The sequence below is a fragment of the Oryzias latipes genome, chromosome 5, assembly GCF_053564925.1.
Source record: "Oryzias latipes strain Hd-rR chromosome 5, Olatipes_Hd-rR_3.1".
NCBI lineage: Eukaryota > Metazoa > Chordata > Actinopteri > Beloniformes > Adrianichthyidae > Oryzias > Oryzias latipes.
In genome coordinates, this window is record NC_136241.1 from 11,566,413 (window position 1) to 11,582,157 (window position 15,745).

General features: G+C 36.0%; 1 protein-coding gene across 2 annotated transcripts in view; it reads right to left on the bottom strand.

Moving 5' to 3' along the window:
• The window catches only part of dusp7 (dual specificity phosphatase 7), a 77,178-nt gene that overhangs the window by 534 nt on the left and 60,899 nt on the right, over positions 1-15,745 (bottom strand). Inside the window, exons 3-4 of one of the 2 annotated variants that reach the window (XR_013655953.1) lie at positions 506-576; positions 286-425 (exon numbers count right to left, since the gene is read on the bottom strand). Coding sequence is in view for 1 of the 2 variants with exons in the window: in XM_078947087.1 (XP_078803213.1) it covers positions 363-425; positions 506-576 (134 nt within the window). In the remaining variant the exon portion in view is untranslated. Of the gene's footprint in view, positions 1-260; positions 426-505; positions 577-15,745 lie in introns of those variants that run through there. The other variant, XM_078947087.1, reaches the window with a different exon arrangement.

The window sequence follows — 15,745 nt, forward strand, 5'->3', positions numbered from 1 at the left end:
AAAACCATTCTTTATTAAACTGTAAATTTGTAGTATTTTTATTATATAAATGTTAAGTTAATACTTTTGAATTCATTAAATTTAAAAAAACAAAAACACACGCCAACAATCTGGAACTCCTTTGTATTCTATTCATTCTTTTATATTTCTTAGAAAGTGAACGACAAAAGCGTTTTTTTCTTAACACAGCAAAACAACAATTTATCGCTTTGACGGTAAAAATCTTCAACAGCAACTATTTAGCCCATGTTCGTGGAAAAGTGAGAATACAAATGTGTTTCTCACATTTGCTGCACACAGCTTTCGTCCTGCGGTCCTTCCTTCTGGGGCTGAACTGACACCTTGTCTTTTGATTGACTCACCTACAGCCTCGAGTGGATCTGGTGTTTGTGTATAGGTGTGTGTATCTGTAAAGGTGTGTGTATCTGTGAATTAGAAAGAGTTTTAGCCTTTCAACCTTTTGTTGTGTTCAAATCCTTGACAATAAAATAAGAACTGGACTTACCTCCCCCTCCCCCCTGGCCTTCCAAATAGGAAGTACCCGCTGGTCCCAAAAAGCCAAAATCCCATAGACTTCTATAAAGAAATAAATTGCAATTACATTATGTCATCTTATTAGTTAGAATAACCAGTCTTGCTCTTCTACCTTTTATTACATGTTCTTGCTAATCCTAATTTTTTCATGTTTTTGCTGTAGCACAAGTTGTTTAGGTTAAAAACTGACCAATCAGATGCCTCAATAAAAGTAGGTGGCTTTGCGTCGAACCTCCGAAACGTTTGATTGACAGATTATTCCAGTGGAAGGGGTGTGGCCTTCTACCATGCTCACTCCTGATTGGAGAGAGTGGTTGCCATAGAAATGTAGACGGACCAATCATGTAGTACTTAGGGCGTCTGGTTCCAACATGGCGAAGGACGTGCTATGGAAATTGGCGACTGAATTGACTTCATTTGGTTTGGAAATTGAAGCAAGGCATTTTCTACGGGTGACGTCACACACGATCCGTCTAGTTATATATTATACAGCCAAAGATTCAAATGCTTTTTTAATTACAGGTCAAAAAAAGACCTATAATCTTTGTACCCTAGTGGTGTACGGCCCACAAGAAAACATAAACAAAACAACAAAATCACTTTTTCTACTTGTGTTCAAAAAAGGAAGTCAGGTGTCACCACCCAAGCCAACTAAGACTGTCAGCAAAATCAACACAGCCCTCAACTCAATTCACTCATTTAATAAGAATGACACAAACCTATGTCTGTGTTTGATCCATCACAGCAAAACTAAGAAACCAAAAGACACCACTGATATGGACTCAAAAAACCATTATTTTAGTTACAAAACATGTGACGAGTCGTATTGAGTACATGTTATCTATGTACCGATAAATGGTAATTTTGAGTTTATCTGAGATGTTTAACATTGTTTAATGAATCGTTTTTAAGATTATTAACCCAATAAACCTAGTCACTGATATGAATTAAAAAAAGAAATTAATGAGTTGATTCCATTTCCTTAAACAACCTGACCTTTCAAGTTAGCCCAAAGCCTGGGAAAGCAAAAACTTGTGAAACAAAAACTGAAAAAGTCAAAGAAGAAGCTGTCCGTCAACAAAGGAAGTCAAAAGTTCACAAATATGTCTGAAGAAGTGTTTGGAAAGACCTTAAAACAACTAAAATGAGAAAGAACCATGTCTAAAAATGCTATCATGAAACAAACCAATTTCGCGGCCTGAGGAGCCCAAAGTATGAAGGAAAATTAACTCAAAGGTTATGTCTTAATTCCCTCCCTACTGACTAACCACTAAAAAACTATACACTGCAGGACTGCCTATGGCCCTGGATATTAAAACAAATCAGACTCATTACTTTTTTTTCTTTGTAACAGGAAATATGACATCACCAATTTCACAAGGAAAATGTTAACAAATAGGAGCATTTTACAAACCCGCCGTGTTCTGAAGATTTTCTGTTTTTTCTCAGAGATTTCTAGGAAATTTCTAGGGCACTCGATTTTGGAATTGTGATTCAGACGGCTCTTTAAAATGGCGGATGCACAACATAGTGCACTATATAGTAGTATATAGTAGTATAGTAGTACAGGAAATCAGACACAACCAAAAGGATTTCACACTGCTTACAGATGAAACAAGTAGGGTTTGTGAAGCAGTTGATGAATACAGAGCTGGGCTTCTTGCAAAGTTGGAGGTTAGCACTCAAGATACTTCTTCAGTATCTAAGTGGATCTTAGCCCAGAGTTGGAGAAACCGAAGAACTTGACACTGATGTTGCAGCAGCTATAGAAAAAGCCATAATATTTCAAGTACGAAAAGGATAGGTTAAGGTATATTTTTTTACAGCTAAGCATGATATTTAGTTTTTATCTAGAAGACAGCTCAAGCCAAAACTTGCATAAAATTGCAAAAAAGAAAATAATTCAGATTTATTCCTAAATAATATCTTCAGGTTGCAAGCTCCAAGTCATCCAAGTTTTATCTTAACTTATAGCTCTTGGTCATGATCATGTCAAGATTTTGCCTTGTTGTACATTTTGACAAGAACATAAAAAAGATTTGGTCTATTTTATGACGGTTGTCATATTTTTGAGTATGTTATATGCACAATAAAATTTAGATATCATCATTTTTTTCCAAAAAGAAGAATTAACCCTATAAAAGGTTAGTGAATATTTTCATTTAGTCTGGAATAGGAGTTTTAAGAACATAAAACCACAAAGTAAAATGAAGTAACTGCATTATTTATGGTATAAAATGATTTTACTTGATCAAAGTCCAGATGAAACAGGATTTATAATATTTGTGATTTTCCAGGGTTAAACCTGCTAAAAGCATGATGGGGGATTGCAAAGCATCCAGCATTTCAAGAAGAGATTAGTGTGCCGTTGCCCCTCCCCTCTGCTGAAATGGATGTGAATGAACGCAGAGGCGTGTGATTGAGCTTACTTTTTTTTTATCAATTGCTAACACACACAAGCCCGCGCACAAACATATCCACGTGCACATCTGACAGCACTAAAAGCAGTCAGGGATTTTTCTATCTAGTATATCTTCCTTTTCCTTTCTTTGCTGATGCTGGGTAAACCCCTACTCAAGCAGAAGAAATCGTGCTGCAGCATCCTATATTTAGACTCCCGCTGCATATGAGCCTCTCCAGTCTTTTCTGCAGCACTTAGCTCCATGCAGTCAATTGCAAATTGTGATGCATGTTTTCACAGTGTAATGTCCTTGATGTGACAGTTTTCACAGGAGTTCTAGATAGACGTTTTTCTGTTTAGTTTGAATTGCTCATTGATGCAAATACGTGTAAGTAAATGGTTTTGTCTGTTCTCTTTTTGTCCTTAGCATCTCCACAATGTTCTTTGCAAAAAAGTTCATTTCTTGCTTAATTGCTTGGGCAAATGTATATCTGGTTTGTACAAGTCAGACTTATTTTTTCATCTTTTAATGTCTAATTCTCTTCTGGTTTCACGGTTGTCGGTGGAGATCAACAGGTCAACCCTCAGCAGTCACTGAACCCACAGCTGAGTTTGCCATCACATCCACTGTTTACAAAGACGCAGGAATGAAACCGCCCCCTCATTAGCATTGTTTTCATTCAAAATTGAACATAAAGGTTTCAAAACGTTTTTTGGCTTTGAAATTTTGATATCAAATAAACGTAACAATAATTGTGACATGTATTTGTGAAACCCCTTGGAATGAATCCTTGGAATTTTCTATATAGTTTATTTGAGCTTTGCCTGTTTTTTTTTAGACATTTTCACGCAGTTTTGACGTTTTCTTCGCTTTGTTTGAGGATTTATACTTTTTTATTTTGTCTCCATATTTTATATTTTGTTGTACAATATAAAAACTGTTTGATCTCAATTTTTTGCAGCCACAAAAATGAAGAAATATACCATTGGAAATTGTTTTTTTGGGAAAGTTTTACATTCATAGAGAAATTATTGTGTATTATAATAAAAACGTATCTGTAAAATAGAAGCTGAGGTAGTACTCAAAAAATGGAAATCATCACTGTCTCAAAACAGCTTAAAGATAAATTATTGGGCAATTTGTAAAGTAGACAAAAAAGATCAATCAGATCCCGAACTACTATGTTCACACCGGGCTTGTGACAAGCGTTCATGAACAGGCTTAAAGCATGTTATTGGTTTTCACACCAAACGAGCAGGGTGTGACGTCTTCTTCTTTCTTTTCTACTAGCACATTTACACCACCTGCAGTTGAAAGAGGCTTGGTGCGAATAGTCAAATCTTGTGAATTTTGCTCCACGTTTATTTTTTTAACAGCTCTATTCCGATGTACGAACAACTTAGCTTCATATAATTCCAGCCAAACACAAACCGCAATTATCAATTGCTTCCCCATCATCAATTTTTTTGGTCCTTCTGTCAGTTAAGAGGGACACCATCCGATATCACCACAGACCTAATATAAATATTAGGTCACTACCAAATCCGAGGCCCTGATTGGGCAAAGTGCAACCCGAAAATGGACTTAAGAACTTGAAAGTTGTGAAGCCCGAAATACATGTTTTTTAGCATTTACATGGACTTTTTAAAAATGATGGCTTTGCCAAGGTCATTGTGAAATACTCTAAGGGTTAAGGTATCACAAAGTTCATCCTAACTCCTGAGAGAATTTTAAAATGTCGCCCAGCACGATCATGTCAACTCTGTCAGAGTCAGAAGGCTGAGGTGAGATCAGGGATGTCCATGCAGTCCAGAATTAAATGTGCAGTCAACAGAAAAACTTTACTGCACAAAGAGGAATAATAAAAGGAAAGGGAAGAAAGCTTTTCCACATCTCTATTGCTCTATTTGTGATGAATTAGTAGAATGTGTTCTGTTTAAGTCATCTTTATTGAGGTAAATTTTGCATAAATTGAGAAGTTCTTTGCTTTCTTGATAGAGTGAGATTCTTAGATTTGATTTGAAATAAAAAAATGAGGTTTTAATGAGGAAGTTGCTTCTGTTCTGCAGACCTTTGCAGATAACCTGGTCTCTAATGAACTCATTACTCTCCTTTAAACCCTTGTGTTTGTTAATTTGTACTTTTTTGATGAGTGAGCACTTGCTTCTCTGAGTTCTCTTACACTTCAGACTGCTGTTGCCAATATTCAAGCTTTTTACTCAGACTCTCCATCACCATGAAACCAGGTGCATCTGTATTCACGGAGCAGCAGGGAAGACTTACCTCAAAAGATCCGTCCAGTCAAATGGTAATCTTTGCTACTCACCGAACACAGTTCCAGTTTGAGTCTCAAAAAAAGTAAAATTGTTTGGAATTTTCTTAATTTCTGTGGCATTACTCAATAAAGGTTTTGCAGTAATGAGAAAAAAATGTTTTTTTTTTTAACTTCTCTTGTACAAATCTCTAAACGAGACTTAAACCTTTGCATTTCAAAATATCTGCACACACACACTTCAAAACACCAACTTTTTGCAGAGCATGAGGGTTTTGCAGCCCATCTAAATGATAGTCTCTTCTAATTTTATCTCCTCCAAGATATTTTAGAGCCTAACATGTTTTATCATCATATATTTGAGCATTCTAATGGGTTTTAGTAACATCAATGCCTTTTAAAATATAATACTTTCGCTATTTATGGTTTTCTTTATTACACTAAAGCATAAATCAGCCTCTGTAACTCTTGTGCTATCCTAGTCACGTCAACATTGGGAGTTGGGTCATCTAGACCCACTAGACAGTGCTCTGAACCTTTGTTTTCAATGATTTGTGATCATCACTGGTGTCCATGGATTACATGAAATCTTTCCACCTTTATTCACCTTTGTCATGGTAGGGAGAACACGTCAATGTAATCGTGGGGTCATCTAAGATAGCACAAGGGTTGAGTTATTGCATGATAAGATGCTAAAAATTACCTATAGAATTTATGCCAAGAAAGAGAAAATAATGCTATAATACATTAAAAAATGGAATTATCAATAATTAAAAATAAATTTGGTCAAAAAGTCTCAACATTTATTACAATTATAACAAGACAAGAAACTTGATGAAAATGTATAATTGAACCCTGGAGAACCCAAAAGCCATTTTTTCCTGAGCTTTGAAAGATAGTGTGACTTTTTTTTAAATTCAATTAGGGTAGCAACAATGAATAATGACCAAAATATTAAAACTAAACTAAACTAAACTAAACTAAACTAAACTAAACTACAATAAACTACAATAAACTAAAATAAAATGTTTAAAAACTGTGGCCAGATTTCACCCCATGGGTTTTCTAGGGTTAATAAGTGAACTACATTTTAGGCCAAATCATTTATCTTTAATGGATTAATGACAAAAAAGTATTCACAAAACAACAAATGCAATTATAAAAGTTAGTTAAAAAACAAGTCAAGGTATCATTTTTAGTCATATTTACTCAACTGCAAACGCCTGATGTGGGCAGTTTTGTGCTCCAACTGGGGGGCTGAAGAGCACACACCCCCAGAGTCAGATCTGAGTATCAATTTTTAAGGTAAACAGTTTTCAACTCTTGAAAGGGTCCCGTTTTGTGTCTGTAGTGATGACGTCGAGGCAGCCAGAAACAGCTTTGCAAGTTGTCTGACAAAAAAACAATCTATTTTGAGCAGAAAAAGAGCAAAATCAACACTGAAATGCCATGTTGCCTCTGTGTGTATAGTGTGAAACTCAAAACAATGAAAATGGTCTGAATTGTTGGGAAACAGATCTTAGAAGGAAATATATCAACTAGTTTCATTTTTTCTGTTACTTCTCTCTTTCCTTTTTAAGCTTACGTCTCATTCAGCCACCCACACTGACTGTTCTTTACCTGAAATTGCTTTTCTTTTGCTTCCTTTCCATTTCATGAAAATTCTCCTTTGAACTCCTCTACCTCTTTTGCAATGTTTCATACACATTTTCATTTCCCTTTAATCTGTAAGAGGAAGTGCGCTGTTCGAGCTTCATGAGGTCAGGGCAACACCAGCACACACTAGAAGCAACTTAATTAAACCTTTGGATTTGGTGGATTATTCTAAAATGAGCAAGGGGGGGGATAGAGAAGTTGCTCATAAAAATCCAAATAAAACAAAATATCCTGACTATGAATATTCAATTACACATAGTAGTTAATTAGCCTCATGATTAATATTTCAGTTGCTTTTAACATTACAACCAAATTTTACTCATCATTGTCTATGAAATTGCGCAAATTTGATATGTACCCAAATTTACCCAATGGAAACACAACAATTTTGAAAAAAAGCATTAATCAAAATTTTTTAAAATATATATTAAAATTGAGATTTTTTCATTCATTCTAAACCGTTTTGTCTCTTTCAGGGGTCACGGTGCTGTCGGAGCCCATCCCGGTCACTCGTGGGCGAAGGCAAGGGACATCCTGTCAGGGGCAAAATTGAGATATTCCACAAAATACAAGGAAACACTTTTTTTTCAAATAAAAGGAGTCACGTGACCACAGGGAGCCAGTTCGTAGATAGCGTTGGCAAAGCGCCTCTTTGCAAGAACTGGCTGCCTTTGTCACTGCGCAGCGGGCGCCACAAGAGTTCCCACAGCATCACATAGCTTGTCATGCAGAATTGTTGGATCTATAGATACCCTGTAAAATCACCAACCACGATTTCCCAAAATCACTTCATCCGTAGCCGCTCCCATGTGTGAGGAGCCTGCTACTCCACGGCCAGAATAAGACGCCAACGTCTGCTTTGATGGATGATGATGAGCACAAGTGCCGTGGCAGAAATTTAAAGGTGTCTGCTGTAAATCACAGTAATGCTCACATTTTTTAAAAACTTATCGCGTTAGTTGATTTCTGTTCATTTGCATAATTATGATTTAATGGAAACAGTGTAATTGCAAAATTGTGACTTTTCTGCATTTCTAGAATCTTGATAAAGTTTTGTGCATATGTGCAATAGAAACGCAACTAGTGTCAGAACAACACATGATATTATGACAAGTTTCATCACTTCTACATATCATAGTGGATTGTTCATAAATTGTGGAACTAAAGATTTCTAGGCAACTTAGTTAACAGTCAACTGAATAGGTGAATTCCTATATTTTTTCCATGATAAACAGAAGTATACTAACACTCAAAAGCAAAACATCTGAGCATGTTTACTAAATTAAAAGCATAAAAATAATCTAAAAAAAAAGTAATAAAACGTAACAGGACGTATAAAAAAATCACGGTCTACATTCAAAAGTGATAACTGAAACATGATGCAAACCATGAAACCAAAAAACCTACGATGTTTTTTGACTGAAAAGGACAAACATGGTTTAATTGTAGGATAAATATTAAACTACAAAAAAACAATGCAGATACACAAAAATGTGAATTTAATGCAACTAAACAAAAATCCTATATCTTGTAAATCTTTGAAAAAGGCTAGAAACACTGCTCTTTAGAGCTGGCAGCTGATAAGTTTGAACACTGCAAATATAGAGCCGGTTTAAACATTTGCAAACTTTTAACTTTGAAGCGTGGATTTTCACAGGTGTGTGATCTTTACATTTTTTGTTTATATTTCAGAAACTAATTCTGTAATTAGAAACAAAATAACGGTTTCAGACTTTTTAATGTTCAGCTACTGTGGGTTTTTTTCTCAAGAAGAAGAATTAGATAATGCATTATCAAACTAGGTGTGATTATTGTAGCAAACTTGAAGCTTTTGCGAACAGATTGGTTTCTGAAGAAAACCTGGACATTCACCTATTTCTCAAGAACAGCTTCTCAGAAGGAGGAAGTTGCTTCATTGTGGCCCAGTTTGAGTAAACACCTCCTGTACTCAGTACATGTGATGACCGTCCTCCTGCTTGGTTCAAATGTAGAAGGAACTTAGTCACAGGAAGTCCGTACTGTTGATGAACTTCTTCGTCTTTCTGAATTTGGTGTTGAAGATGTGTAAAATAGTCTGTTTGTGTAACCAGAATCCTCAAGCCTCATCTGCTTTGGGCACCAACTACAACAAGTTAGCAGTTCACAATAAGTTCTGCATTTCTGATCAGAGTTGGAGATGCAAACTTCAAAGAATAAATGCAGAGAAGCCATATTGATAAAAAATGATTATATGGGCATGGCATTTCTGAAGATGGTGACAAAAACCGTTGTCATTTTTAAAATATTACTATTGTCCTGTCATTACCACACTGGGGGTTTTACAAATTCACAGTAGAAATTATGTTAATTTATTTCTCTAAGCATTAGTGTTTTTCTTTCCCCCAAAATGATTCAAACCTCCTCAGTTAGAATATGAAAGCGAGCTAATAAACACTGATGACTTTGTTATGTTTATTGCCTGGTTATGGCTCATAAGCATGACAACACTTAAAGGACAGCTCACTGACAGCCCAGGATAAAGGTAACTTGGTAATTGTTCTTTTGATTTTGAAAAAGGAGACATCTCAGAGGAGTGCTTGTTCTGCAGCATCATCTCATCAGTGTCAGGCGATCAGGCGGTTCTTCATTACTGGAAACACATTTTGAGGCTTTTAAATGTTATCTTGATTTTCTATTGAATAGCAGTCGGCGGCTGATATTCAGAATTGTTGGGTGGCCCTGCTTCTTAAACCTCCCCAAACAAATCCAACAAAATTAGCATCCTGGAGCATCAAACATTATTTAGATTTTTGTGTTGGCTGTCTCCTTATCAAAGAAGAAGGAAATCCGTCTGAGCTGAAAGTAACTCACTCAACTACAGTGAGGAGTCTTCTTATTATAGATGTCACTGCTTAATGCTAAAGGACTCTCAGGGCTCCTATGATTGCAGAGGAGGACACAGATGCAGAATGTGCAGAGAAAAGGTCGATAGATGTGGTAGAGAAAGAAAACACCATTCAATCTGAGCAAATGAAATGACGGGTGGTACAGAGCTGACATGAAGAACAAAGGGAGTGGCAAGTGAGTGAAAAGAAAAACTTCTCTTAAACAAATATAAATACCAATATGCTTTTTAAAAATTAGTAATATAAAGTTGTAGAAACTGCGTTTAATATATGTCATATAATTTGAGCCGGGCACAAACCACAATTATTCATTTCTTCTCCATCATCAATTTTCAAACGGTACTTCCGTGAGTTGAAAGGGACACCATCCATTGACATAATAAATGTCACTACCAAATCTTAGTGCCTGACTGGTCAGAATTTAACCAGGTTTAACGTTTAAAGTCCCCTTATGATCATTTTTTTAAAATAAAAACATTCCCAGTGCTGTTTTATTTATGAATGTGATGTTTCTTAACCAAAATCCCACAACCTAAATTTCTTTAAAAGCCATATTTCATGTTTGTCTTCTTGTTCATCATCAGAAAAATACCCCAAGAACATGTGTTAAAAACACCAAAAATACAACTGGTATTGAAGTGGGTCTTTAACTTTTAATACCGGAGCTTTAACTCCAGTGTTTACATTCTTTTGACTCTTCGAATGTTTACGCAATTAATTTAATTCTAGTGGATTCTTTCTTTGAGAAAAGCAGCCTTGTGCTGATGGGCAATACTTACAGTAATGAAGTGTTAATGCAATCAGTGTCAATCAGCTGATTCTGTCACAGAGAAAACGGCTTTGAGCCATTATACAACAATTTACATTGTTGGAAGACTGAAATAAAAAGGTGCGTCAGAATCCGCTGATTCACATTGATCCTGTAGAGTTATGGTTTGTTAAAGAGTGTGAGTTATTTAGACGTCACCAGCGACATCTCCAATGTTAAAGGTCGACCAATGACTCTCACATTTTCATGAGCATCTTCAATATCTTGGCTTTCTTTAGCGCTGATTTCTTTGAGCTCTACCTCACATCAGCTTTCGCATCATCTTTCTTTAAATATTGTTGGGTTTGATCAAAAGGTTCCAGAAAACTATAAAAGGATTCCTTTCTCTCACACATCTCATTTACACAAAGCTGATGAGTCAAGACGAAAGTAAAACCAAGCACTAATAGTTTTTGAATATTCTTTTGTGTTCTTCCCTAGCTACTACCATTTAAGCAGACACATCAACAATTCCTCAGTCATTGTATTTTAACTCTTCCAAAATATAACCTATTTGCACTGTCAACACAATCTCTCCAATTCAACTTTCGCAAAGGAAAATCTGGGGGGGAAAATTTGTTACAGTTCTTAACAACTCTGATTCATCAACGTACACTTCAAACTAGATCAAACAAGTTTTCTATCAATTAAACAAATTTCTTTCCTAATAAATTCCTCAAATTCCTGTCCTTTGTCTATTGTACTGACTTTCACTTCTTTACTTTTCTGTATTACCTTTCCATTTTTTCAGTTGATTGAAACTACCATACCACGCTCTATAAGGTGCACCGTACCCCACATTTATGTGTAACATCAATGAATGGTTTCAAACTTATGTAATATGTAAGGCATAACAAACTAAGGTGCATTAAGTGAGACAAAATGTTCAAAGATAAGTCAGTAAGTCAGTCAGAATTTATTAACTGCGTCCGCAACATTTCTAGAACTTGTTTTAAATGCTACACGTTAGCCACGTTAGCCGCATTGGCGTATTCACAACACCTGTAACTCCCAACCTTGTTTGCAACATTTAAAAAAATAGACCGATACCACTAAACCAAATGCACTTTGAGTCACATTAGTTGGAAAATTGCAAATGACCTGATTTGATTTAGAATTTTTCCCACTGTACAAAAATTTGTAATGCTAAATTCTGATCTTCAAGATCAGATGTTGGGCACTGCCACAATTTCTATTATCTAACATGGTGGTCTAATTTGATCAAAGTGTTAGTAACTGAAGTATAACATTTATCAGAGTTTTGTCTCTGAACACTGGGTAAAAGAAATCCAAGACTCATGATCTTTGGTACAAACATGTCATCAAACTCCTTAACTTTCTTTTCTTTCAACATTTCTGCTTACGTCAATGACCCTCACTGCTCTTAAATGTGCTCTTCGACCTTGTACGCCATCAGAAAATCATCATCTGTTTTTACCCACCTGTGGATTTCATTAACCAAAGCGAAGAACAATTTCCCACAATCCTGTCTAATCTCTTCATTTTTTGGCCCTCAAAACTTCCAGTACTTCAGGTTTCTTTCTTTCACTAAAGGTTATCCATTCCCTCTTTGTTAGCAACTTCTTCTTCAGAGTTAATCTTGCCTTTTAAAATATTGTAAGGAATTGACCATAAATCAAAGTTGAATTTCTGCTTTTATTATTTATCGAAGAAGCAGAAATTTGCAGCATGGCCTTAGACAAAAAGAGCACACATTTCATAGACTTTTATCTCTTTTTTCTAAAGAACACTCTTGGAAAACAAAGACACAGTTTTAGTCATGTTCTGATGACTCACCTGTAACCCGGCCACACTTGTTCTCATTCTCAGTGTGCATGCAAAGCTGTAGCACACAGATATATTTGTTCTTTTTTTTTTCACAACACACCTACACGCAAACACACTTGGATACAATGCAGCTCAGTGATGGGTATTTTTGAACAGTGCCGTTTGAAGCCTCTCACACAATGTGTTTCTCTCTGTGGAAGTGAGCCCTCTCACTCCAACCTGCTTTCCATTGAAGTGGGAGAAGTTTGCAACAAAGAGACTCATTATTGTTTTTCTCCTGTAAGACACAGACAATCTGACAACAAGAAAAAAAAAAAACTTTTTGATCTTTTTTATTTTTACTGAGACTTCCGTTATAATTGAAATATACCAAAAAAAGACACTTTTTATTTTTCACTCTTACATTGTGATATTTCTACGCCCCAGTATATACGGGATTGTAAATGAACATGACATGAAGAGGAGAAGAAAAAAAATTAAATGACTGAGTGACTCAAAAATTCCCAGAATGATCCCAAAAATAAAAAAGATCTCTGATTTATTGACAGAAAAGCAAATTATTTACCACAATAACCAACATTACAAGGACTGAAGCCGACATACACAGAAATGAAAAGTCCGCTCTGTTTCTTCCAGATTTGGAGGGGGTGTTTAACAGAAGATGCTCTCCATCAGAAGGGAACAAATGGCAGAAAATTTCCCGCTCTGACAGAAAATATTAAATAGAGACGGAAAAAATCCAATAGTAAAAAAAAATTCTCTCAGCCATAACACAAGCTGTTCCTAATACCTGAAACTGTAACTTGACGAGCCACTATTTCAATATTTATTTAGCATATTTTTTTAATACCTGAAACTGTAACTTGACGAGCCACTATTTCAATATTTATTTAGCATATTTTTTTACCCTACCTTACATTACCTTTTGGCTTTAAAGTTCCACTTCAATCATCTTTTGATCTATTGATCTATTTTATCTATTTGAAAAGCATTCCCAAGCATTCAAGTCAAAATCTAAAAACCTGGGCCTTTTTTGGGGACATAGTTTCTGCAGAGTGGCAGTAGTTCATCAGGAATTCACCTCTGAGTGCTGAGCTGTTGGCGCAGATTAAGCCCGTCTCTACTTCCCGTCATCCATGTGTTTACACGCTCTCCTGCTGGCTAACAGCCCCTCACAAACTGAGCCAGATGGCAGCTTGGATGAGGAAAACAGATCTAGTTGTCTACAAGTGGATCCATCAGAGTGGAGCAAAACTGTTAAATCTGTTACCTGTTTTATGTACTATGTTTACTTAGAATACTCTTTAATTTGTGAACAATTGTAAAATATGCAACCTGTTTAGAACAGATATAATGTTCCATGGATTTTACATCTGTTCTTGCTCATTTCGATGACATAAACTTCTCAGCAGTTTAACCTTAAGTTAGGGGTTCACTTCAATTCAATTTTATTTATATATTCCAATATTACAACAATATTTGTCTCAATGGGCTTCAGAAAATGTCACAAAGCTTAGATCTAGTATGTGTAGCTCCATGTGTAACTTCTACAGTAAAATAAATGCCCTTAAATATTGATTTTAACAGTTTTCATTGATTATTAAGAAGCTGCTCAAACAACTCAGAAGTGTGACAAAGTAAATACCAACAAAATTGCTCAATCACTAAAGAAAACATAACTTTTTTCCAGGGCTTAAGTGGCTTATTGTCCTGGCAAACTGTTTCATGGAACCCCCCCGGTGACAATCAGTCAACAATTGCCTCTAAATTTAGACTTAAGTTCAAATAATGCCAATAGGCTATATAAACTAGCAGAAATGACTCACTGTTTCATGTCGTGAACAATAAAATAGAGCCATTTAAGGTGAAGTGGTATACAGCAGTATAAATTTAAAGCTTTAGTCACATGCATCTTTACTGGGGGATGACCCATATGGTACTTTGGGTTTTTGGGTTGTCTGTGCCCGTAGAGGGTCGTAGAGAAGACTGGTCACATTTTAAGGGGAGGACAGGTGTGTCTTGCAGTTCCCTTGCCATTGGACATCATGAAAATGAAACGTAGGATTGTTGCGAATGTAGTAAACTCAGTGGCCTTGTGGAGGGGTGTCCGCCCTGAGACTGGAACGTTGGGAATTGAATCAGTCAGTACAAAAGGGGCCCAAGTCCACAATTTTTCAAAATAGAGATATTATATGTTCTATGGTCTTCAAGGGAAAAGCTATCTGATTATGTGCAAAAAAGTCCCAAGTCCATTGTAATGTATTGACTATGCTTGACATTTAAAATGCATTAAGAGCAAAGAAGTTCCTGCTAGAAGTTGAAGCTGGGGTAACTATGGTGCACTGGGGTTCTGTCCTCTTTTCTTTTCTACTTCTACGCTTCCTGTCCTCTATTCTTGATCATAATTTATCATTTAGATAAGTTAATTCTTCTCTAAGAGTTCTGGTAAATCGCCTGTCCGTCCTGGGGGAGGATCCCTCCTTCATGTGGGCACCCCTGAGGTTTCTTCGTTTTTTCCGGGATCCGTTTTTTTTGGGAGTTTTTCCTTACCGCGAAGGGGGGTCTAAGGGCAGGGATGTCCAGTGTGGCTTAGTCAGTTTGTTAGTTCATTTTAGTATTTTCCTATTGAACTCTTTGTATTCGTGATCCTTTTAAGTTCATGTTTTACTTCGAAGACCATCGAGAAGACTGTTGTTGTGATTTTGGGCTATACAAATAAATTGAAAATTGAAATTGAAATTGAAAATTCCTGGACTTGGGTCTCTCTTGCACCCCACACTCAACTCTTTAGCAAGGTGCATGTACTGACTCCTTACTCCACCATTAAAAGTAGCTGGGTTGGCTCGAGTAACCCCGTGTCCCCAATAGGGATTCAGCACGTTCTGAAGACAGATGGATTACATTTAATCCCCAAAACACGTCTGCTTAATTGGTGTTATAAGAAATTCTTATTCAGTCAAAGAAATTGACATCAGACGCTAATCACGTTAAAGGTTTAAATTTTAAATTTCTTTCTTTTTTACTCACAGAAAAGCAGTAATGGAGTCAGCACATAAATTAAGGATGACTGTACATTTATGTCATATTATACCAGTTGAGAATGTCTTTCCCTTTTTTCCTGAAGATTGCATTTCAGCTTTTAAAATCAACACAAAAGAAGAGTAAAAAAGAATGTTCACATTGACCTTACTGATATTTTATCTGATGGATGCTTTTTGAAGCTCTCAAAAAAGATACAGTATTATAGAAAGAATAAGAAAGTGGATCAAAAATGGAGGAGGTCTGAGTCATGCTTGTTATTGGAATTTATTTGGCTCCTGGCTTTGCTCTGATTATTACATCTTTTTTCTTCAGAGCTCATTAAACCCACTTTCAATTCTTCAAAGTGGTCTGAGGAGCA